This window comes from Canis aureus, chromosome X (assembly GCF_053574225.1).
Source record: "Canis aureus isolate CA01 chromosome X, VMU_Caureus_v.1.0, whole genome shotgun sequence".
Lineage (NCBI taxonomy): Eukaryota > Metazoa > Chordata > Mammalia > Carnivora > Canidae > Canis > Canis aureus.
Genome location: NC_135649.1, coordinates 122,960,588 through 122,983,935, shown reverse-complemented (window position 1 = coordinate 122,983,935; position 23,348 = coordinate 122,960,588). Strand labels below are relative to the sequence as shown.

Sequence of the window (23,348 nt, the reverse complement as noted above, 5' to 3'; positions counted from 1 at the left end):
GAAAGGATGAGGGCGAGGCCTAAGCTGCCACCCTGCTGGTTCTCTGGGGTGGTGGCCTCGGCACACAGGCTACCTGGGACCCAGTGTAACAACCCACCCTGAGAAGGGGAGACCCCAGGAGATCCCTGGGTGACTCAGCGGTTTGGCCCAGGGCGGGATCCTGGGGTCCTGGGATTGGGTCCCGCGTTGGGCTCCCTGCATGGAGCCTGCTTCTCCCTCCTCCTGTGTCTCTGCCTCTCTCTCTCTCTCTATCATAAATAAATAAACAAATAAATAAATATTTAAAAAAAAGAAGGGGAGACCCGGGGGCCAACTCAGAGTGTCGGTTTATTATTTTCAGCGTCGAGGAGGAAAAAGTCACTTCAAACGGGGCCTCTTCAAGTGATTCTTGGTGAACACATGCCCTGGTGACTTAGGGAAGCCCAGAATTGGGGGGCCGTCCTGGGTACTCGGTGTCCTGCTCTGTACTGGGAGGTCACTGCATGAGGACCCGGCTCGTCGCACTGGACGCGCCCAGGATGGGCCTCCAACAGGATGGGGATCTTCCCCCAGGCCCCACAGCCAAGGACGTCTCTGCGCACGCGAACCCCTACTCCGTATGACACAGGAATAGCTTCCACTGGGACTGTGCACTCTTGGTGGGGTCCCACCAAACAGATGGGGCTGGGGTCCGCTGGTGGAAATGCCCATAGCAGGACGGGCTTTGCTCCCCACTCCCTTGTTGCCGGGCCTGAACGACCCCTCCTGGCTCGTGTTGCCGCGATGAGCGCACGCCCCTGCCTCTTCCTTATACCTCTGCGTTTTGAAGGGCACAACTGTTCCACTCATGGAAATGCACGACTTAACTTCACAGGGGTGTTTAATTTCCACCGGCAACGAAGGGCAGGGGTTGGGGGTGACCCGGCTGTCCCGCCGGGCAGTTATCGTGGGTCGCCTTCCCGGTCACACCAGCAGAGGGGGAACTGGCCACAGCACGGCTGCAGCCAGGGCCTCCAGATGTTGCCCAGCGTATCCAGCTGCAGCGGAACTGGGATGAGGGTCCGGCGATGCTCCTCCACGGCCCGAGCCACTGTGTCCATCACGTGATAGAATGAGGGCTCCGTGTCCGGAGTGAGGGCGTGGGCTTCAGAAGGGTCTCTGGACAGGTCGAAGAGCAAAGGCGGGTTGTGATGGGCTACCTGGTCCCCAGAGCAGGGACAGACCCCTCTCCCGTAGCAGGCACCGGCTCCCTCTGGGTGGAACAGTGGGGTCATGTAGTGCACCTTCCACAGTCTTCCTCCTGAGGGAAGGACAAGGATGTCAGGGGGCTCACGTGGAGACATAGAATGTGTTGCTGGAGACAGGCCCATGTGTCCTTGAAGCAAGGAATGGATAAGCAGATAAGCCAATGTGGCCCAGCCCCGCAAGGGGATGGCATTCTGCCATAAAGATAAATGGAGCTCTGACATAAACCTCAAAAACGGTGAGAGAAGCCAGACACACGAGGCCACAGAGTGTGCGATCCCAGTTGTATGAGGCATCCACAACAGGCAAATCCATAGACCCAGAAAGTAAAAGGGTGGATACCAGTGCCTGGGTGGGAGAATGGGGAGTGAGAGCTAAAGGGGACCGGGTCTCTGGAGGAATGGGATGTTCTGGAACTAGGCACAGATGATGTCTGCACAACATGTTGAATGTGCTAAATGCCCCCAAGCTGTACATTTTAAAAGACTGACTCTTACAGTATGTGAATGTTACACACCGAATTTGCGTGCCTCCAAAATTCATATATCGCAGCCCTGACCCCCAACAGGATGGAACCAGGAGGTGGTCGTTGGGAAGTTAACAGGTCAGGAGGACAGAGCCCTCAGGAATGGGATGAGCTCTGACAAGAGTCAGGACAGAGTTTTGCTTCCCTTGTGTCTCTCCACCATGTGGGGACATAGCAAGAAGGTGGCCATCTACCACCCAGCAGATGTCTGTTGTCTGGAAGCCACCAGTCTGTCCCGAGCTAAGACGGAATCACAACTCGGGAAAGCTGTTGGCAAAGGAGTGAGCTCCTCCTGTCATAGGTTGTCCCAGGCAGGATGCTCAGAGGCTTAAAATGGCACCAGTGAGTCTGGGGAAGCCATGTGTGTCACTGGAGGGTAGAGAGGACTCTAGTGGCCCTGCCTCCTCCAGGGGCAGAAAGACCAGGAAGCAGGGACAGATATGGGTCACAGCTGCTCCTGGGATCAGGAGAAGGAGGCCAGGAAGCACGGCCCTAGGCCCCTCCCTAGCAAGTGTGTGCAAGCAGGAGGGCATGCCCCCTCCTTCTTACGCCCTGCCCAAGTCCTGCTTCCTGGGGCTGGTGCCCCTGTGCTTTGGTGTTTACAGACCTGCACCCTGTGATTAACGTCTCTGTCCTCTGTCCACCTCTGAGCACTTAGGGTGACCTAGCAACTCCCAGTTTGCTCACCTGAGTCATGGGCATAGCCTTTGTCATCTACCATTGTCTCCGGGGTGAAATGGAATACCTTCTGTCACCTGCTCAATAAAGGTCACTCACTACTTCCATAATCCAGCAAATGTGTTAAGAACAAAGAGAAGAGAGATAAAGTCTCAGACCAGATAGTGGTAAACATACACAATAAGGAAACGGTGAAGTGCAAAATGCCTGGGGAAAAAATGCAACTGGTCCAGGTGGCAGGAGGTGATGGTGGAGGTAGGTGTGAGTGTGTGGGGTGCATGAGTGTAGGGGGACTCGTTTGGGTCAAGAAAGCCTTGCTGGGAAGGTAATTTTGCACTTGACCATCAAGAATGAGCCAGTCACATGGAGATCCAGTCGCCCTATGAGTGTTCTGAGATGGGGAGGGCCTCGCTCATAGTACAAGGACGAATTTATCCTGATGTGTGTGCAATGGGTGGTCTTGGGATGATTTTCAGCAGGGGGTTAAGTGGATCATGCATGTAGGATGAACAGGAGACCTCTGGAGGCCACTTAGGGGTACCATTGAAGAGGCTTGGGCCGTGGGAATACACTCTACTTACCGTTAAAAAAATATAGAAATATTCGCCCAATAACAGAGATGACAGGTCAGTGATGGGGTAGCCACAGTGTAAAAGAACAGATTTGAACACTGGACCCGGTTATCTGTGCTGCTAGGCATGCATGGTTGTAGACTGGGCTGTACAATGGAATGATGGTTTTTAGAAAACCCTCAAAAAGGGAAGGAGATGTGTAATAAGTGATTTTGAAGAACCAAAAATGTAGCAATAAAAGTCATACCAGATTACAATGATATTGAAAAGAATGGATGAAAAGGAGGGACATTCAAAGAAAAAGAAAAAAAAGATGTCTTTTAAATAAGGGAAATCCCAAGAGGTATGCCTTCGCTCTTGATTCACACCGCTGGAGGCTTCTAAGAGGATGGTTTTGAGGAATGGAAAGGTAAGAGATAAATCACAAGGAGAATACGGCTCTTCCCAAACACCAGAGGAAGAAAAGAATCATAAAACCTACGCAATCACAAAGTCACACATCCAATCAATCGTAGGGCAAATCCAAAAGACAGGAGAAAATATCAGCACGTGGCAAAATAATAGGGAACTAGAAATTAAGAAAAGTCACTCAATTAGGTGAAACTCTTGTTATCAGAAGGCAAAGGTAGCGGCAGAAATCAGCTGCGTTTAAAATTTAAAAATAACAGTTTTTGAGCAGATGCAAGAACTGGATTTTCGAAAGAAAAATGACGCCTAAAAACAGAAAACCTCTGGATATGCCAGTTAGCTGAAGATGGAGAACAGATCCATATAAACGTGGAGGCAAATGAAATACAATGAGATTACTTGGGACAGGAGAAACTGTGCTTGATGAAATGAATACTTTTGAAATAAGAAGAATAAGTGGAGGGACATAACATGTTTCAGTTGGGAAAATCTGATATGAAGATAACCAGTCTTCTCCCTGAGTAGAATTTACACATGGGATGCAAAGCCAATTAATTCATATTTCCATAGGATTTTAAATAATCTAGCTGTAAATTAAAAAAAAAATGATTTTACAGTTATTTTAAAAGCCCAGTTGGGCCAAAACAGCCCAGGGAATTTCTAAGTACAAAGATTATTCCGCACGGACGTTGCTGCTTATATCACAAAGTTATGATTATTACAACAAGGAGGTAATGGAGTCATTGAGTTGAGGCGGTTGAGACGGGTGGAAACCAGCGTTGTTAAGGGCAGAGGCTTCGAAGCGGGAGAGGCCGACTGGAGCACTCGTTCGCAGGAAAGCCATATGAAAATCCCATAAGCGCCGGTAATGGGGTGCTAAGGTGATTGGCAGCTTGCGTTAGCAAGGATGTTGCTGATGTCAGGAAAGATCAGTGCCAAGAAACAGAGAAAAGGGCTGGTGTGAAGCAGAGCCACGGGAGCAGAGGCCAAGATGCGACTCAGTCACCCAGAGAGCACTCACCGTCCCGTTGGCGCCAGCGGGCTGCGTGCAGGAAATTCTCGCAGTAGTGCAGCAGGAACTCGTGGTCAGAGTGTTGCGCTGTCCCCAGCAGCAAGGGCAGCAGGTCCCGGCCATCAGTCACCCTAGACAGGAGCACGGAGACTCACGGATGCTGCAAGTGTGCACACAAGGCACGCGCGAGCCTTAGCGAGCTTGGGGAAGCATTGAAACAACCACTCCCATGACTCGTCTACAGACCTCAGCTTTGGCTAAAAGAGCCCCGAGGATCCGACATGCTCGGCTTAAGTTGTCACCTGCCCAACCTTATTATGAATGCAAGAAAAAGCTGAGGATTCGGTGAAATGCCTTTTTGGTCTTACACTCTATTGGGCTCTAAGCCATTAAGGGATATGGTGCGTTCTTCATCAACACCGGGTACCATTTCCTTGTCTGCCTCCGAAGCCCCTCCCCAACGCCTGCCTGCCTTGTCTTCCCCCCCCTTTCCAACTTCCTCGTCTTCTTCAGTTTCCAAGATCCAGCTCCAGTCCCATTCAGGATGGGTGGAGGTTTCTTGGGATCCCACTTGCACTTTTCTCCACCCTTCTTAGGAGAAAGCCCAAATCCACCACTTGTGATTTGCAGGGATGGCCCTGAGCATTTTCTGTCCCAGTGACCTGGTCAGTTTTCAGGATCAAAAGTAAATCATCGATACTGAGGATAGATTTTTACAGATGTAAAAGTCTAAAATCTAAAGGGATCTTTAGATCTAAAAAATCTAATCTAATCTTAAAAATCTAATCTAAAAACTCTAATCTAAAAAGGGATCTTTCTCTGTAATTTGACCCATGTTCTTTATCAAGGTAGAGAATTCAGAACCCCAAGTCGACTTTACTTAGAGTTACTAAGTAACTCTAATTTATCATGAAAAATGAAATAAAAGAATCTATCAAGAACATGGATGTGCGTGCATACATGTGTATACATATATATAATTACACCTTCAAATATATGTATTCATATACGCACAAGCACATATATATGCACACACTATATGGCTGTATTTATTTTACCTTCTAGTGCAACAACACATTCGCAATATACATGTCACGTAAATTTGTATTTTTAAAGCAAATGATACATTATAACTTAATTTAAAAATAAGCATCCGGGCAGCCCTGGGTGGCCCAGCGGTTTAGCGCCTGCCTTCAGCCCAGGGTGTGATCCTGGAGACCCAGAATCGAGTCCCGAGTCGGGCTCACTGCATGGAGCCTGCTTCTCCCTCTGCCTGTGTCTCTGTCTCTCTCTCTCTCTGTGTCTCTCATGAATAAATAAATAAAATCTTTAAAATAAATTAAAATAAATTAAAATAAATTAAAATAAAAATTAGCATCCAATTAGGGGAAAAATATTAAAAAAACATATGATATTCAGTGCAAGAAAAAACAGAATGTTAAGGTGAAACAGTCAACCTCTCTAGTGATAAAACAGTGAAAATTACAATACACACATATATGCATGTTTGTATACACACATATGAGGAACCTATACAGGAATTTATATTTATTTTAGTTCTATTATGTTTTAAAATAGACATCTCCCTTATGGCTGGTGGTGATCCCCAAGGAACGATTTGACAAAACATATCAAGAGATTTACCTATAAATGGCCATATTCTTTGACTCAGGAATTTACGTTCTAAAGGATTCTTACTAAGGAAGTAATTATGACAGGCAGTAACGTGACAAGATAGTGGTTATTTTTGTTGTTGTTGTTTGTTTTTTTATGGCAAGGCTAGTGTCCAACTATAAGGGGATGGTTGAAAGAAAATACCACGAAGGCATTAAATTCTTTATTTATTAATTAAATATTAATTATTAAATATTTATTTAGAGGCACAAGGACCTCTAAATCTCTCTGTATATATTTACATAAATACATATAAACTATGGAAAATCTATCTAAAAGATATATCTAAATCTGCATATCTAGATAGATCTAGATGTAGATCTAGATACATGATATATATCGTAAATTTGTAATTGTATGAGGATCGTTTATCATGTGATTGCGTAATAATTCTATGATTGTATACATAATTATCAATTATGACATAATTTTATTTTCTACTCCCCCACCCTAAATTTTCTGTAATTTTTAAGAGAAAGGAAAATTGGAATCTATGCAAAATCTCTACCACACTACGTGAAAAGGAGCTTCCTGTGATGAACTGTTACCTTTTTCAATGACCGCCATAATAAAATGCCTCCACTTAAGAATCGGGAGAGGAGAAGTGGATTCGTACGTATAAAATGAAGCAGACAGCTGACCCCTGTCGCTAATAACAGGGAGCCTAGAGTGTTGTCCCAGATACTCATTTCATGGATGTGTCATGCAATACAAGAAGGACAATGACATTTCACAGACATGTTTCTGTGCAAAATTGAGTTGCTAGGGTTCCCTGGGCTGACTGTACCTGTCCTGGGGCACCTCACCGCCCCCCAGCTGGACCACGGTGGGGAAAACATCCATCAGGCTGGTGGGCTCGTGGATGACGCGGCCGGCCTGCAGCACCCCAGGCCACCGGAAGATCCCTGGGACGCGGATTCCACCTTCCCAGCCCCCCATCCCTTTGCCACCTGTGTGTAAACATGAACAGAAAAGAATGTGATTGTCCCATGTTTTTTTTGGCAGCGTGTTTTACGATCTTTGGGCGGGGGGGAGGGTACATCCAAGGATGATGTGTCTGTAGTTGATAGGATTCCAGTTTGAATATGATGTGGCTGCCGTGGTACCCACTCTGCTTGGATGCATTGCCTAATTCCTGAGTCCATCACTTGATGGAGGGATAATCAAAATGTGGTGCATCCATACAACGGAAGGTTATTCAACCATGAAAAGGAATGAAGCAGTGACACTTGTAAAAATGTGGATGAACCTGGAAAACGGTGAAGGAAGCCGGTAGCCAAGGACCGCATATACTGCATGGCTCCATTTACATGACATGGTTACGATGGGGAAACACACCGAGACTGAAATAAGTTGGTGCTTGCCCGGGGCTGGGCGAAGGAGGAACCGGGGAATGATTGCAAATGGGTACTGAGTCTCTTTTTGAGGAGGTGACCATGTTCTGCAATTCAGCGGTGGGGACGGTTGCACAATTCCGTGAATATACCAAAACCCACGGCATTGTGCAAAAGGAAAAACACACACACACACACACACACAACTGATTTGACCATGACAAATTGTCATTTCCACCCTGAATCGCAAAGCAAAGTCGCTGGTGATTCTCTTGAGGTGGGTGGCCCCATTCCATGGGAAGGGTTGGGAACTGTAGGATGGGGATAAAGACCATACACAAGGATCTGGTCATCTCTCTACCTTTGTAGATTCCATTCCAGCCGCCATATTGCTCCTTTCCGAGTTGGGCCTCTAAAGATCCCCCGTGATCCGACGTAAAATAAACAAGCGTGCTGTTGGTCAACCCTTCCATATCCAAAGTATCAAGGATCTGCCCTGCAGAGGATACATGCATTTGAGCCGGTCAAAATGGAAGAGGGTCTGAAACCAAAGTATTCAGCGTGTGCTTCAGCATTCTGGATCTTTCCGTGAGAAGGAGGCTTTAGCGTTAACATCTAATGGGGGTGAGCAGCAGTAGAATCATGCTGACCCAAGATTCATATATGCCCTTAGATACACCCCATCCTGTTTCCAAAAAGTTTAAGGCAAGCTGTAGGGCATACACTACATAGGACAACATAGCAAAGTCTTAAAAAGGAGGTAGAAGAAGATTATAGAGTCAATCATACTTCAATTCAAAAAAAAGGAAAGGGGGAGAAAAAAAAAAGAAGGAGATGGAGGGGCTCTAGGAAGAAGGCTGACAATGGCATTGGCGACATGTGTCCATTGATGAAGAATAGTTTACACCTCTGGCTCCAGGAGTCTTATAGTCACCTCAAAGGGAAAGCTTATGGTTGATGCAATTTGCCATGTCCATGAGATTTTTTTTTTTTTTAACTGGACGAGAAGAATCATATTATTTTATTTCTAACAATGGACCAGGCTTTTAATCTGCCCCGTCATGAGGACCGGACACCGTGAAAGTTGAGTATGGTCTCAAATAGATCCTGTTTTTGGATAGCTTTTCCTGTCACCTAATCTGTGCCGTTAGATCTAAACAGCATGTCTTTGGGGTTCCGGTCTTGCTTTTTGATACGGTCTGATGATCCTGCATTTTATTGGTTCGACTGAGCGCAATTAAGACAATTAATTGTCCATTCACTTAACTTTAAATTAACCGTGTCATTATTTTTGCTCTTTCTTGGTCTCATCCACGGTTCAACCATTTCTTTGTTTTCAGGTGCTTTGTTCTGGACACAGATTTGTGAATTTGCGGTTCTACTAAATCCCCCTCCTTAAATTAATAATATTTTTATTATTTATTTATTTATTTATTTATTTATTTATTTATTTATTATAATCTTTTTAGAACAGCTTTGGGTTTTATGGGTAAGCCGAGTCTTCGTGTCATCAGTGAGCCAATAGTGACACATTACTATTAACCAAAGTCTAGTTTCTGTGGTAGTTCACTCTTGGTGTTGTACATTTTAAGGGTTTTGACCAATGCATAATGCTATGCATCCAGCATTATAGTATCAGACAAAATAGATTCTCTGTCCTAAAAATCCCTTCTCCTTCACCTACCTGCACCAGGACAACGGTTTTCATTTAAAAAATGATCATACTGTGGCTTGAGTTTGAAACTGGAACACAGAGGCACAGAAGCCATAGAGAAGATTCTTGAAATACGGCTTCAGAGTTCCTTATCTTGAGGGACTTAAGGTTTTTTTTTTTTTTTTTTTTTAACTCTGTACTGGAGAATTTCAGACTTTATCATCCAGTACGTGTTCTATTACCTACATCCTCACCTATATTCACAGAAAAAGTGTTTCCCTCAACTTGCGTCATGGTGAATTGTGTTTTAAACGCTTAATATTTGGTATCACGTAAAACAGCCTGTATTTTCCAGCGATTCTTAATCTCTTCCACACCAGGACCATAGTGCAGTACTGAGTGAGTTTGTCCTGAAGCCCCACTAGGGATGTGATGTGACATTGCTCTTTGCCTACGTGTCTCCCAACGTCCAGCATTTCCCCCAACAATTCACTCAAATAATGCATTTTCCTCCAAGGTGACGTTTTCAACAGATTTTTAAAAGTATGTTTTCTCCTGAAATCTCTGATTCCCATGCTGCTGTAGCTCCTGGCCCTCTCTGTCTGCCACTACATCAACTCAGGGGCACCCAAGTCCTTGGGTGAGACTCAGAAAAATGGCTGTGTCCATATCCATGTACCATTGAAGAAATGTGTGCTGTCTGTCGTGCCAGATACGATTCCAAGCCCAGGGGATGCAGGAGGAAAACAGAGCAAGACCATCCTACCCATGGGGATTTTAATCTATGTTCTCCTGGGAGAGAATCGAAAATCACCCCACCTAAGACAGTGATGAGCAGAAACAAAGCAAACACAGTGAGGAAAAGGCTATAATCGCGTACACCCTTCACGTTCGAGGAGATGGCACTACTCACACTGCCTCTCCCAGCTGTCGCCTGGATTAATGTCATCTCATCCCGCATGTCCTTTCCTCTTGCTGTTCCGGGAGGAGCACCAGTTCCGTTTTCACCGGGGAAAAGGCACTTACCCACCATCCAGTCCATCTCTTCCGTGTTATCCCCGTACAGCCCGTGCGCGCTCTTCCCGCGGAACTTCTCGGTAGTGATCAGAGGGGTGTGCACGTGTAGAAAGGAGACAAAGAGGAGGAAAGGTCTGTGCTTGTTTCTGAAAATAAATAACAGCGACTGGAGCCACTTTTACATAAAGCAGAGATTCGGGTCCCGGGGATGCAAAATACAGACGGAGATGATCACGTCCAAACGAGTGTATCTGCTACTCTTTAATGGGATGACTTGACCCTTCTATAAAGCCTGTTGCAAAATTTGCACTGATATTGTGCATTCTTTCCCTGAATTTATCAACTTATAACCCTACATACTTCTGGCAAGCGAAGGTAAGACAGAAGAAGGCCAGGCAACTGTCTGATCTGACAATTATTCCATTCAATTATTTCGGGATATGTTCCCGTCCCGAACATTAGCGTGTAGAACAAAATGACATTGCGTATATGGTTTTCTGTTTAATTGCTCTCAAGCAACAAAGTTTAGGCTCTGACATGATTGTTGAAAAACACACTTTTAAAATGATGATTATTAGGTTATTGATTTCCGTTTGACCGTCCCCCCACCGAGGCGATGCCTCACCTGTCCCTCTCTCCATCTGATCTCTATGACCCACTGTGTGTCGTTAAAGTACAGAAACAAAAGCGAACGTCTTAGACTTACTTGGGGCACCTCAGGCTCACCTGCTGCCGTTTGCAAGCTACGGTTGACCCTTGAACAACACAGGTTCATTGTGTTGCAGATCCACTTATATGTGGGTTTTTTTAAAGATATAAATACAGTACAGTACTATAAATGTATTTTCCTTATGATTTCCTTAATAACATTTTCTTTTCTCTAGCTCACTTTATTGTAAGAACTCATACAACCTATGGGTTGACCGACTACTTATGTTCTCAGTAAGACTTCCAGTCAACAATAGGCTATTAACAGTTAAGTTTTGGGGGAGTCAAAGGTATATGTGATTTTCAACAACACATGGTGTCAGCTGTTGATACCCCAGGGACCCCATGTTGCTCAAGGGTCAACTGTAATTATCAGCATCATTTCTGACCCATGTTAGGCAATTCCATGAGAAGAACGTTCTGGAACATGATCGCAACCTCATCACCACCAGGTGAATTGGGTTTCCACGGTGTCCCCCACTTTACTGGGACACACTTGGGGAGCATGGAACTGACCCTGGTGTAGCTTTTTACCAGGCCCCTCTTGGCTCTGACATACTGAGTCCCTTTGTGATTCAAATTTACATTTAGGGTCAAGTTAGCAACAGTTCTGATGATAGAGCTTTAAAAATATTTAGAATTTGTTGTAAATCTTCAGTGATTCAGTTTGTTTTGTTAGTTAAATATGGCCTGAGGTGATCAGTCAGTGCTTACATAAGAGGACTGGCTCCAAGTAGGAGGGGCCAGCAGCAAGTTTCAACTGACCTGTCACTTGTTTCAATGGGCGCGATCAAGCTGGACTCAACTGAACAACATCTCTGGCCCAATTTACCAAAAATATCTTTCTGGGCCAGGGCGATTTCCCCATTCATATCTCCATTACAGAAAGGAACTCAAAAGATTTTTTCAAATGCATTTTGAGCATGGACCAGAGCGCTAGGATGGAGCTGACTCTTTGATGCTCACCTTTGGACAAAGGAGGAGACCTCTTTGAGAATAAGAGATGTCGTCCTTTGAAAGTGCATGGGCTGCTCAGTGATGGTGTGGTTTCTCATCAGAAAGCAGTCTGCGTGAACAATCAGGACACCTATAGAATATGAGGTCACGAAGAGCAAGGTGGCAGCTATGGTTGACCAGACGACCGGAGTCCACGAGCCTGACGTCAGGTGGGTGAGTTTCCCAGCAGTGAGCGTGAGGGCAGCGAAGGCCATGATTTGGAAGCAGACATTGAGTTTGTGCTCCATGCCAGCACGCTTCTCTGACAGCTCCCAGTGGATGCAATCTCCCATCATGGAAAAGGGCATTCCGTAGAAATGGTCGAATCCATGGTTGAGTGGGTGGTGGCAGTGATCATTGGAAGATTCACAGTTGAGGCCCAGATGCCATTTTCCTGAAAGGCAAAAAGTACACCCGCATGACAACTAGTTGATCGCTGGCTGGTAGGTATTGTGTGCTTGCTGCATTCCAGGTGCTCTGCTGGGTTCAGGAATAGGGCAGGGAAGTTGAGGTGCACGGGTAGAGTTCCATCACAACCTGGCTTCACTGTTACAGGGGAATGAGGACCCTGCGTGGCGACGTTACACGATACATGGTTTCCTGAGCTGCTGAAACAAATTTCCAAAAACGCGGTTGCTTAAAATAATAGCAATTCATGCTCACCCAGTTCTAAGGCCACGAGTCCAGAATCAAGCTGTGACAGGGCCATGTTCCCCCTGTAGGTTCCTGGGAAGGATCCTTCCTGCCTCTTCTAGCTTCTGGGGACTCATGCATTCCTTGACTTGCGGTCATATCCCTCCCATCTCTGCCTCTGTGGCGACACGAACTTCTCCTCCTCCGTGTCAAATATCCCTCTACATCGCTCTTAACAGGACCCTTGCCCTCGCATATAAGGTCCACCTGGGTAATCCAGGATAATCTCCACATCTCAGGATCCTTGAATTAGTCCCATTAGCAAAGACCCCTTTTCCATATAAGTTAATATTTTTTTTTTTAGCTTCCAGAAAGTAGGACATGATATCTTTGGTGACCATGATTCAGTCTACTGTACCTGAATTTGCAAAGGTCTGTGACTGAGCAATAAGGAAGGCACGGAGCGGTCTGATTGCTGTAGAAAACGCAATCTGCTATAATCAGTGGGTATACAAGATTTCCCAACTTTGGAATTATCTTTCTTTCCCTGTCTTTGTTAAACCACTGTAATGGTGGTCAGAGTCATGGTAGGCCATAGGTTCTACATGGCACAGGTTTCAAGTACAATCAATGGCACATGCTTCTCTATGGTCACTCCTAGAGTGTTGATAGAGACCTATGTGCCTTCCCACCACCCCAAATGGCATCTCTCATCCAGAAAGCCTCATGCAATTTTCCAATTTTCCAAGGAACGTTCCACAAAAATAGATTTCTCTCTTGAAAAATGATAATAAGCCTATTGCATTTGATATTCAGTGTATCAGCTAGTGTTGCTCTTCATGATCAATAGATGGCACTGTTAATAAAAAATTATTACTATAACATGATAATGGTAGTGACAGCTTGGGCCCCTATCAAGAAACGATTATCCTTCATCGTACTTCATTCTATATATGACATGGTTTGTTGACATCTAGAAACATAAGTATGCTATTTATGGAAGCAGAGAAGGAAGTAATTAAGCCTTGCAGTCGCATTTTTGTGCAGAATTTAGGGAAAACAGCATTATGGAAATTGATGGTAATTTGGTGACTTTAGGAAAAAAATTTCCTTTTTTTAAAAAAATCAAGGTGCATCAACAAATACCAAGAAATGCCAGGTGTTTCATTAAGCTGATATTTCTTGAGCAACTACTTTGCAGTAAGCACTCTTTTTTTTTTTTTTTTAAAGATTTAATTTATTTATTCATGATAGACACAGAGAAAGAGAGAGACAGGCAGAGGGAGAAGCAGGCTCCATGCAGGGAGCCCGACCAGGACTCAATCCTGGGTCTCCAGGATCACTCCCTGGGCCGAAGGCAGGTGCTAAACCGCTGAGCCACCCGGGCTGCCCCCAACACTAAGCACTCTTTGTAGTGAGGTCATCCCTGCATTCATGGAGCTTTCTGTCTGGAGGACAATCCCACTGCCTCAAAACCACTGCCTTTCCAACCTTTTTGGTTGAATATACTCTCCATAGAAAAGAAAGGTGCTTAAAACTAAAAATGTACATACCTATTAGTCCAGTGGCGTATCCTCTGTCTTTTAATATTTTTGCAAAAGTTGTCTCATTGGTCGGAAGCCCTCCAGATACTCCGGTCCATTGAAGAACACGATAACCATTACTGGAAACCATACCTTTGGGGAACCATTTTCAAAGAAACGTTACCATCGCACATTGACAGATTCTATCATTATTATTAATTGACAGATTTTATCACTATTATTAATTTTTCACCTAAAATATGTGGTGAAAAAATTTTTTTTTAATTTTTATTTATTTATGATAGTCAGAGAGAGAAAGAGAGAGAGGCAGAGACATAGGCAGAGGGAGAAGCAGGCTCCATGCACCGGGAACCCGATGTGGGATTCGATCCCGGGTCTCCAGGATCGTGCCCTGGGCCAAAGGCAGGCGCTAAACCACTGCACCACCCAGGGATCCCCTGTGGTGAAAAATTAGTTGAAAACTTAGCAAGAAGGCTTAGTGTCCTTTTACGTGAAGGTTATAAACACAAAGAGACTTAAGTAAAAAAAGGAAAAAGACTTAAAAATGGTTTTATCATTTCACCAAAGTCTTTATATAATGCAGGGATTCTCAAACTCACCTGTACTTTGGAATCATTTGGGAAGCTCCAAAATATTCTGAAACCTGGTTGTCAATCCATAAAGTTTTATTTTATATTTTATTTTATTTATTTTAATATTTTATTTATTTATTTATTTATTTATTTATTTATTTATTTATTTATTTTAGGGAAAGAGACAGAGGGAGTGAGCAGGGAGAGGAAGAGAATCTCAAGCAGACTCCAGGCTGAATGTGGAGCCTAATGTGGGGCTGAGTCTCATGACCCTGAAATCATGACCTGAGCCAAAACCACGAGTTGGATGCTTAGGCAACTGAGCCATCCATCTGCTTCCGCTCCCCACTAGAGACTGTGGTTTTAGTTGGTTTGGGGGTGGAAGTGCAGATTTGGAACGGTTGCAGGATACCGCAGACAATTCGTATGTGCTAACAAAGTAGGACGCCGCGGATAAAAATCACACGGACTCTGATATATCCAGGGCACCTACTCCAGTGTTTAAAAAAAGGTAAATTAAGCATTTTTCTAAAGTTCTGCAATATGCAGTGGAAAACCACCGATTCGGAAGATGCTCTGTGCCTCCTAGATCATTTTGATAAATGCAGCTCCGTCTTGCTAGAGATCTACCTGGTTCCAAGAGTGAATCTACCTCATCAATCATTATTTAGGAAGTTGGAGAATTCTTTCTGAGATTTTTCTAAACCTTTGAGCATGCGTCTGGTTCAGGGGAAGACTAGTGAGACATACATGGTTCTTGGCCATAACAAAGACAGCCGGCGTGTTTCTGCTTACGTTGGGCGGGACTCCTTCTTCCCTGGGGCATGACAGGGTGCCAGGGACCCACACATGTGAGGGTCTAGAGTCCGTTTGATGTGTCCCACAGCCAATTGGTCTCTAGTTTAGTTTTTCAAACACAAGTCCACTAGTTGAGGAGTTTCTGTGAAGGTCTTTCAAGATATGGTTAACAATTGCAATCAGTTGGCTTTAACCAAAGGAGATAGCCCTTGATGTGGAGGTTTCTTATCTTTAGGGTCAAAGAGCAGAAGCACTCTAAGGACATCACACAGACTTTTTGAACTTTTTGTCTACTTCCTGCTCAATCCCCCTGCCTGTGTGACCTCACTATCTGTGGGGCTCTATGGCTCTCACTGACCTAATCTGATGGTAAAAACATGGAGGGATTAGATTATTGTCTACCCACAGGGAGAATAATCTCCCCCACCCTTTAATTCCTCTAATAATCTCCCCCACCCTTTAATTCCTCTAATACAGGAACAGCTTTTTTTTTTTTTTATTTATGATAGTCACAGAGAGAGAGAGAGAGGCAGAGACACAGGCAGAGGGAGAAGCAGGCTCCATCACCGGGAGCCCGACGTGGGATTTGATCCCGGGTCTCCAGGATCGCGCCCTGGGCCAAAGGCAGGCGCCAAACCGCTGCGCCACCCAGGGATCCCACCGGGAGCTTTTTCTTCTCCAGAACCATGGTTGGACATGAGGGAGGACAAACCTGATCTCAGAGGGTATCTGCCCGTTAGGAAGGCAGCCCTGCTTGGGGTGCACACTGAAGCAGCCGCGATGTGCTGGGTGAGCATCACCCCGTCCTCTGCGAGGCGGTCAATATTTGGAGTCCTGCAGAGGGAAACAGGAACAGTTTTATTCCTTAACAAACAAACTCAACAGGCTTTTCCACAGGCACACCTACATAGTCAATAGAAAACCAGGCCATCATCATGTAACACATCAAGGTGTTCTTGGGAATGACCAAAAGGCAAGATCTTCAAATGTCATCCAAACCATCAAAGAAACAGAAACTCAATTTGATATTGTTTGCTAAGTTTTTGCAACTCGTACTGAGATGGGCATTAGGGGAAACTCAGAATTGAGAGTCTGCAGGGCCTTTTCACGTGGGATTCACAGTTTTGATTGGGAAATTTGACCTCCTGGCACCAACATATGGTAGTTGGTACGGGAGGGTGGGATTCAGATGTAGCTTCGTGCTGTGGCCTGAGCCGGGCCCTCGAGGGTAATGGGAATGTGACTAAGGCGATGCAGTGAGCTCATTCTCAGAGAGATGGACCAGCACTGACAGATAAGCATGTCGTGGTGGTGACATGGATTCGGCTGTCTGAAGCAGAGCTTTTCAGCAGGAAGCGCTGAAGTCATGTATGAGCGAGTGGTCTTGGCCTGATGGGTGGAAGCGGAGCATGAGTAAGCTCGGGCCTTTGCCTCAGATGCAACACAAATGTTTTTTCAAACACTGTCTATCACAGGCCGTGCTGATGGAAACCATGTCTCAAAGTGAAGTGATGAGTCACAGGCAGGATGAATTCGAGCTGGGGTTAGTGCTGGGGTGGGAAGAAGGAAGGGTGAGAGGGTGTTCAAGGAAACATGCACAGAATCCTGTCGAAGTCTGGATCGCACGTATGAGGAGCGAGATCCATTGTCACTGGTGCCTTCGTCGGGATGCCCGATGAGCGATTCTCGGATCCTTGCCTGATGCTGTTGTTGCCATAGCAGCCGATATCGCCGATGCCAAAATCGTCCGCCATCAGAAGAAGGATGTTTGGACGCGAACCGGATAAATCCCTGCAAGCCGAGGGCCTCGCACCCAGAAGCACACCGACCATCACAGCCAGCCAGCTCCTGAAAGACAAGGTGCCGATGAACGCCTCACCCTGCTTCCCATTTCATTTACATGACTTCTGTAAATGGGATTTTTTTAGGGGTGTCACCATTTTAGGGGACTTTGATATTAGCATCCCACTGCAGAAGAGTTTGAGTCCATTCTTAGGCATTTAATTTTTTTTTTAGCTGAAGACAATTCATGCTCTTGATGGTTTTATTTCCACTGTAAATTTTTTTTTGAAGCCCTGTTGTTAGATCATCATACCCATGATTAAGAAAAAGCCCTAATTTGGTTTCTTATTATGCATGGATCAGGTCCAAGGAACGTCTATAGCTCCTTCCCCTTTGCCTCTTGTTTATTTTTCCTTAAATAAGTGAACGGTGCTGAACTGGGTTATCTTTGGCACTTTGTGGGAGTGGACCTACTGACCAGAGTAAGGCAGAGGGGAAAAGTCAGGGCAATGGTTTACCGATATCATCTGGTGATTCTTTTTTTTTAAAAAAATTATTAAAGATTTTATTTATTTATTCATGACAGACACACAGAGAGAGGCAGAGATATAGGAGAGGGAGAAGCAGGCTCCCTGCGGACTCGATCCCAGGACCGTGAGTAACGTCCTGAGCCAAAGGCATATGCTCAAACCACTGAGACACCCAGGTGCCCTCCACCTGGTGATTCTGAGTCCATTCAAAGTCTCCGTATAGTCCAGCACGAATGTGACTGACCTTTTTCGCTCACTGATACCTGATGGGAAGTGGGTCTGTTGGGGTGATGGGGGTTCCAGCCCAGGGTAGAGACTCCCTCGTGGTGGCATATCAGAAGGAAGAATTGCCACAAAGGCTGGTGGCTGTTTCACCTTCATCACTCCCATAACTGTGGCGTCCATGGAGCCACTTTGGCCACGTCCACACAGAGCAGGACAAGAGTGTTCCAATCCCCAGTGCCATGAAATACAGATGGGATCTGAGTCTCTGAAGAAGATTGGCCATATGGGCTCCATGGAAAACATGAAAAGATTCCTTCAGAAGCTCCCGGATGCGGGGAGTGTGAGTCACTGATATGAATCCTGAGTCCCAGGACCAGTCCCCCCGATGCACAATCAGCGCTAGGTGAGCAAGCCTACTGTGTCGACGCATCCTGGCAAAGGGACGTACAGAAATGTAGAAGCAGAAACAGAAGATTAACGATCACCCGTAATCCCGTCTTACCAGGAATGCTCCAGATGCAGCATATTGTCTTCTGCCTTTTATTCCCTGTAGGAAATAAAGAGGTGTATTATAACAAAGGCAGCAGATTTGCACCAATTCCATATGTAAAATAGTAAGTACGGAGCAAAAGGGCGACTTTCTCTCTGATGCTCTCAATAAAACCTTAAAACAATGACTGAAAACTCATGAAAAGAATGATCTTCCTTATCGGAGAGACTTAAGATGCTGAATGCTGCGTAAAGAATATAGGACGCGTGTCTATTGAGGGCCAGGTGGTAAGCATTTAAAATATTTGGGGGGGATCCCTGGGTGGTGCAGCGGTTTGGCGCCTGCCTTTGGCCCAGGGCACGATCCTGGAGACCTGGGATCGAATCCCACGTCAGGCTCCCGGTGCATGGAGCCTGCTTCTCCCTCTGCCTATGTCTCTGCCTCTCTCTCTCTCTCTCTCTATCATAAGTAAATAAAAATTAAAAAAAAAATTTAAAATATTTGGGGCTTTCCTGCCCCGATGGTCCATTCTGTGGCTGTAACACGGCAGCTGTCATGGACAATACACACGTGACTGGGGTTGCTGGCTTCTGCTGCAACATTATTTGCAAATCAGGTGATGTTTGCCCCCGTGAACCGCAGATTTGTGAACTTTGATATCGAATGTAGAAAGGAGAGAAAATGCAAAATTAAGTGATAAGATTATTGACTTGAAATAATCTCCAATATCCATCTTTTAAAAAAAATTGTCATACATGCATAGAACGAAATGTACCGTCTTAGCCATCGTTAAGCACGGAGCTCAGGGGCCTTGAGCATATTCACACAGTTGTACAACCATCGCCACCACCCGCGTCCAGAAATTTCTCATCCATCCAGAGTGAAACTCTGTCCCCATTAAATATGAATTCTTCGTCGAATTCCCCAGCTCCTGGCTCAGACATGAAGGGAAAGCCAAGTTGGGGTTCTGTGGGTCAGAGACCTTGACCTGGCATGGCCTTTGCAGTGACCTGAAGCCCTACTCATGAGTTATTTGAAGAGATCTTGGCTTCCATAGTTGGGGGGCTTCTGAGCCCAGAGGGCACCCAGCCCTCCTATGAGTGCCACCCCCCACCCCAAGGAGGGCCAGATGGGCTCCTCGTCCTTCCAATCCAGCCTGACCTTTCCGTGCCCTTCATGTTCTGTGAACATCAGTCCTTGGCCACAAGGTGGTAGGGGTTTTTCCCAAGCTCCTCGGCCATCTCAGGTGATTTCTCACACCGTTGCACACTTGTTTCACCTCAGCAGAAGGGCAGGGTAATGAGCCTGTGGTCAACCAGATGCCCGTAATGCGCGGAGAGGACAGGGCCAAGCATGTGTAGAGAAAGACCCCACGGAATAAGTTCATTTGTGGGCTGTACGTGGACACCGCACGTAGGGTGGTAGGGAAGTTTTCAGATGCGATAAAGGCTGACGGGTTCCATCACCGGGCAAAGTCTAGCACCAAACCATGGCTGTTGATTTGCTTTATTCATTTCCAGGAAGGATTTTAGTGAGGTGTGAGCCACCCAGCTCCATGGACTTTTTTTGTTGTTGTTTTCCCTTCTGGAGGATGTATGGTGTCTTGTGATTATACCTATGTGCTGTTCCTATCATCCAAGACGTTCAGTTTACATCGGGGCTCACTGTTGGTGGTGTCCATTCTGTGGGTTTGGACAAACGTATAATGACATGGATCCACCATTGCAGCATCCTACAGAGTGGTTTCACTGCCCTAAAATCCCCTGTGCTGCACCTATTCATCCCTCCCTGCACCAACCCCGGGCAACCACTGAGATCTCCCACTGATGTTTCTGCAAAATCCCTTCTAGAGGATTGCCAGAGACTGCCTCCGAGGATGGGGGGGCGGGGCGAGGGGGGGGCAGGGGGAGGGTGCCCTGTAGGGGGGAGGGGGCCCTGTAGGGCGGAGGAGGGGGATGGAGGAGGGGGATGGGGGAGGGTCCCCAGCAGGGCGGGGTGAGCGGGTGCCTTGCAGGGGAGTTGGGGGGGCCGGGGGTGCAGGGGGAGGGTGCCCTATAGGGCGGAGGGGGGGACAGGGGGAGGGTGCCCTGTAGGGTGGAGGGGGGGGACGGGGGGAGGGTCCCTAGCAGGGTGGGGGGAGCGGGTGCCTTGCAGGGGGGGTGGGGGGTGCCCATAGGGCAGGGGGGCGGGGGAGGGTGCCCTGCAGGGCGAGGGGGCACAGGGGTAGGGTACCCTGCAGGGTGGGGAAGACGGGGGAGGGTGCCCTACAGGGCGAGGTGGGGAGGGAGGGTGCCCTGCAGAGCGGAGGGGGGCTAGGGGAGAGTCCCGTGCGGGGCGGGGGTAGGGTGCCCTGCAGTGGGGGGGGGGCAGGGGGGAGGGTGCCCTGGGGGGGGGGCGGCGGGGGAGGGTGTCCTGCAGGGTCGGGTGGGGGGACGCGGGAAGGGTGCTCTGCAGGGTGGGGGGGGTGGGGAGGGTACCCTGTAGGGTGGGGGGGGTGGGGAGGGTACCCTGTAGGGTGGGGAGTGTTGGGGGTGCCGTGCAGGGTGGGGGGGCGGGGTGGGGGGGCCGGGTGAGGGTGCCCTGCGGGTTGGGGGCGGCTGGGGGGGGTGTCCTGCAGAGCGACGGGGGGCGGGGCGGTGCCCCAGCGTGGGGAGTGCTAGGGGGTGCCCTGCAGGGTGGGGGGGGCAGGGGGGAGGGCGCCCTGTAGGGCAAGAGGGGGCGGGGGAAGGGTGCCCTGCAGGGTGGGGTGGTGGGGACGGGGGAAGGGTGCTCTGCAGGGTGGGGGGCGGTGGGGAGGGTACCCTGCAGGTTGGGGCGGCTGGGGGGGTGCCCTGGGGGGAGGCGGGGGGGGGGAGGGCGCCCTGCGGGCAAGAGGGGGCGGGGGAAGGGTGCCCTGCAGGGTGGGGTGGGAGGGATGGGGGAAGGGTGCCCTGCAGGGTGGGGTGGTGCGGATGGGGGAAGGGTGTTCTGCAGGGTGGGGGGGCGGTGGTGAGGTAACCCTGCAGGTTGGGGCGGCTGGGGGGGTGCCCTGCAGTGCGGGGGGGGGTGCCTTCTAGGTCGGGGGGGGGGTAATGGGGACGGTGGGGGTGGAGGGTGCCCTGCAGGGCGGGGAGGACTGGGGGGGTGCCCTGCGGGGTGGGGTGGGGGGGACGGGGGAAGGGTGCTCTGCAGGGTGGGGGGCGGTGGGAGGGTACCCTGCAGGTTGGGGCGGCTGGGGGGGGTGCCCTGCAGGGCGGGTGTGGGTGCTGCTCCGGACAGCTGCGCAGCATCCTGGCGCTCGGGCCCCGCGGGGAGGGCGTCTTACCTGAGGGGCTGCGCTCCGGGAGCGAGGCGGGGGCGGGCGCTGGGCGCTGGGGCGCTGGGGCGCTGGGGGTGTGGGGTGGACGCCGGCCCCGCGGGGAGCGGAGGCTGCGAGTCCCGGGCCTGCGGGCCGCTGCACGCATGTGCGCAGAGGACTCGGGCCTCAGAGCGCAGGCAAGGAGCTGGCGGGAAGCAAGTTCGGTTGCGCAGGGAGCGGCCCCCCCCCCCCCGCTCCGTCCCGCCCCGGGAGGGCACCGTGGCCGGGTCGCACCGGGGACCCGCTGTTCTTCCGCAGGAGCCTTACCGCAGCGGGGCGGCCCCTCGGGCTGAGCACAGTGACTCATTCATTCCCCCTCCCGACTGTGTTAACCCCCGGGGGAGCTCGCCTGCTGCGCTCCCTTCCAGACAGGGGAAGCCCCGGCCTTGACGAATGCCTCTTGAGCAGGCCTGGCATTTTGTGGCTCCCCCTCCCCCTGCCCCTGCCCCAGCCCCCGCATCTGCCTCAGAAATGACCAGATTACCAAAAGAAGAGGAAAAGAGCCGAGGACAGCTGTGCTCACAGCACCGAGCATCATCACCGCCGGCAGGTTTGCACCTCCCTAACCCTTCCACCGTGCCCGTGAGCTCCTTCCACGCCCAAAGCCCATTCCTGTTTGTGTGTTTTCTATTCACTGGCAGCCACCTGTCTTCCTTCCTCCGGTGGGGGGCAGGATGCAGATTCCAGGCATACGTGATCCCTTTCAAAGGCTTCTCTGGATGAGAGCTCTCTGCACACTTCCCGAGGGGGAATCACATGCAAACGCCCGAACTTGTAGCCCCCCTCGTGCATTTTTGCTCTCTGTGAGCTCGGGGGAGGCCTGATGTGAGGCTCACGCGTGGCCCATAACCATCTTATGACTTTGCGGCTTCAAGAATCCGTCATGAATTGAACAAATCATAGCAAAAAGGAGGTGAGTGCCTTTCGGTAGGAGTAGCTGGTGCTGGCGGTGAGGCCGGTGAATAATGCTGGGGGGTAAGGCACTAACGGGTACACTGAGGCTCTGGACCCAGACTTACAGCGACCGGGAGCCTCTGGATCCTCTTCGTAGCTGAGAAATCCCAGGAACAAGCCCTTGGCGACTTTTCACTGTACGTGCCCCACACGTAGCACCTCTTGAGACACCTGTTTTTCTGCTGCCCTGAAATGGGATCATTGTGCGTTTTGGTTTTGAGTCATTTGTGGCTCTAAGATGACATGTAACGCTGTGTCTATGTGGCTGGCATCACTTCCTGCCAGGATGGGCTCTAATTCGCACCACACCCCCTCCCCATCCAGCTTCTACTGTATTTGCTTTTGTGCGTCCCGGCGGGTGGCCGTGGAGTCTCCAGCAGCAGCCCAGACATCACAGGGAGATGGTAGATTGGCCTTAGAAGCAAACCAGGCTCCCTGGGGAGCAGGTCTGTTTGCAGAGATTGCATTATAGGATGACGGCTTCCAGGATTCCAGGATTAGGGTATCCTTGAGGTGTGACCTCCTTGCAAGGCTGGCTCCTTGCTTCTATCTCCAGAAATGATGGAGCTCTGGCTGAAGCTGTGTGCTTGGCCGATGACATGCCTGCCTTTTTCGTGGTATTTCTCACCTCAACACACGTGTCTCCATGTCGTTGCACACATATCCCCATTTCAGACACA

General features: G+C 48.6%; 2 protein-coding genes across 9 annotated transcripts in view; one reads left to right on the top strand and one right to left on the bottom strand.

The window, feature by feature from the left end:
* Positions 1–841: 841 nt before the first annotated feature.
* On the bottom strand, positions 842–22,878 carry ARSL (arylsulfatase L). Of its 7 annotated transcripts, XM_077888599.1 has the most exons (12): positions 21,682–21,799; positions 19,539–20,059; positions 18,390–18,434; positions 17,049–17,198; positions 16,063–16,184; positions 13,990–14,112; positions 11,774–12,197; positions 10,109–10,245; positions 7,790–7,924; positions 6,882–7,044; positions 4,430–4,551; positions 842–1,279 (listed from the first exon to the last, which is right to left on the bottom strand). In XM_077888599.1, exons 3-12 carry the CDS (start codon positions 18,410–18,412, stop codon positions 921–923), a joined length of 1,758 nt encoding a protein of 585 aa, XP_077744725.1. In that variant the 5' UTR covers positions 18,413–18,434; positions 19,539–20,059; positions 21,682–21,799; the 3' UTR covers positions 842–920. The 7 variants fall into 7 exon arrangements, with proteins under 7 accessions (XP_077744725.1, XP_077744727.1, XP_077744726.1 ...); XM_077888601.1 differs by lacking the exons at positions 19,539–20,059; positions 21,682–21,799 and adding an exon at positions 22,734–22,878; XM_077888600.1 differs by lacking the exons at positions 19,539–20,059; positions 21,682–21,799 and adding an exon at positions 22,199–22,342.
* Positions 21,904–23,348, top strand: part of ARSH (arylsulfatase family member H) — a 35,767-nt gene continuing 34,322 nt past the window's right edge. Inside the window, exon 1 of one of the 2 annotated variants that reach the window (XM_077888596.1) lies at positions 21,904–22,264. The gene's annotated coding sequence lies outside the window, so the exon portion shown is untranslated. Of the gene's footprint in view, positions 22,628–23,348 lie in introns of both variants that reach the window. The other variant, XM_077888597.1, reaches the window with a different exon arrangement.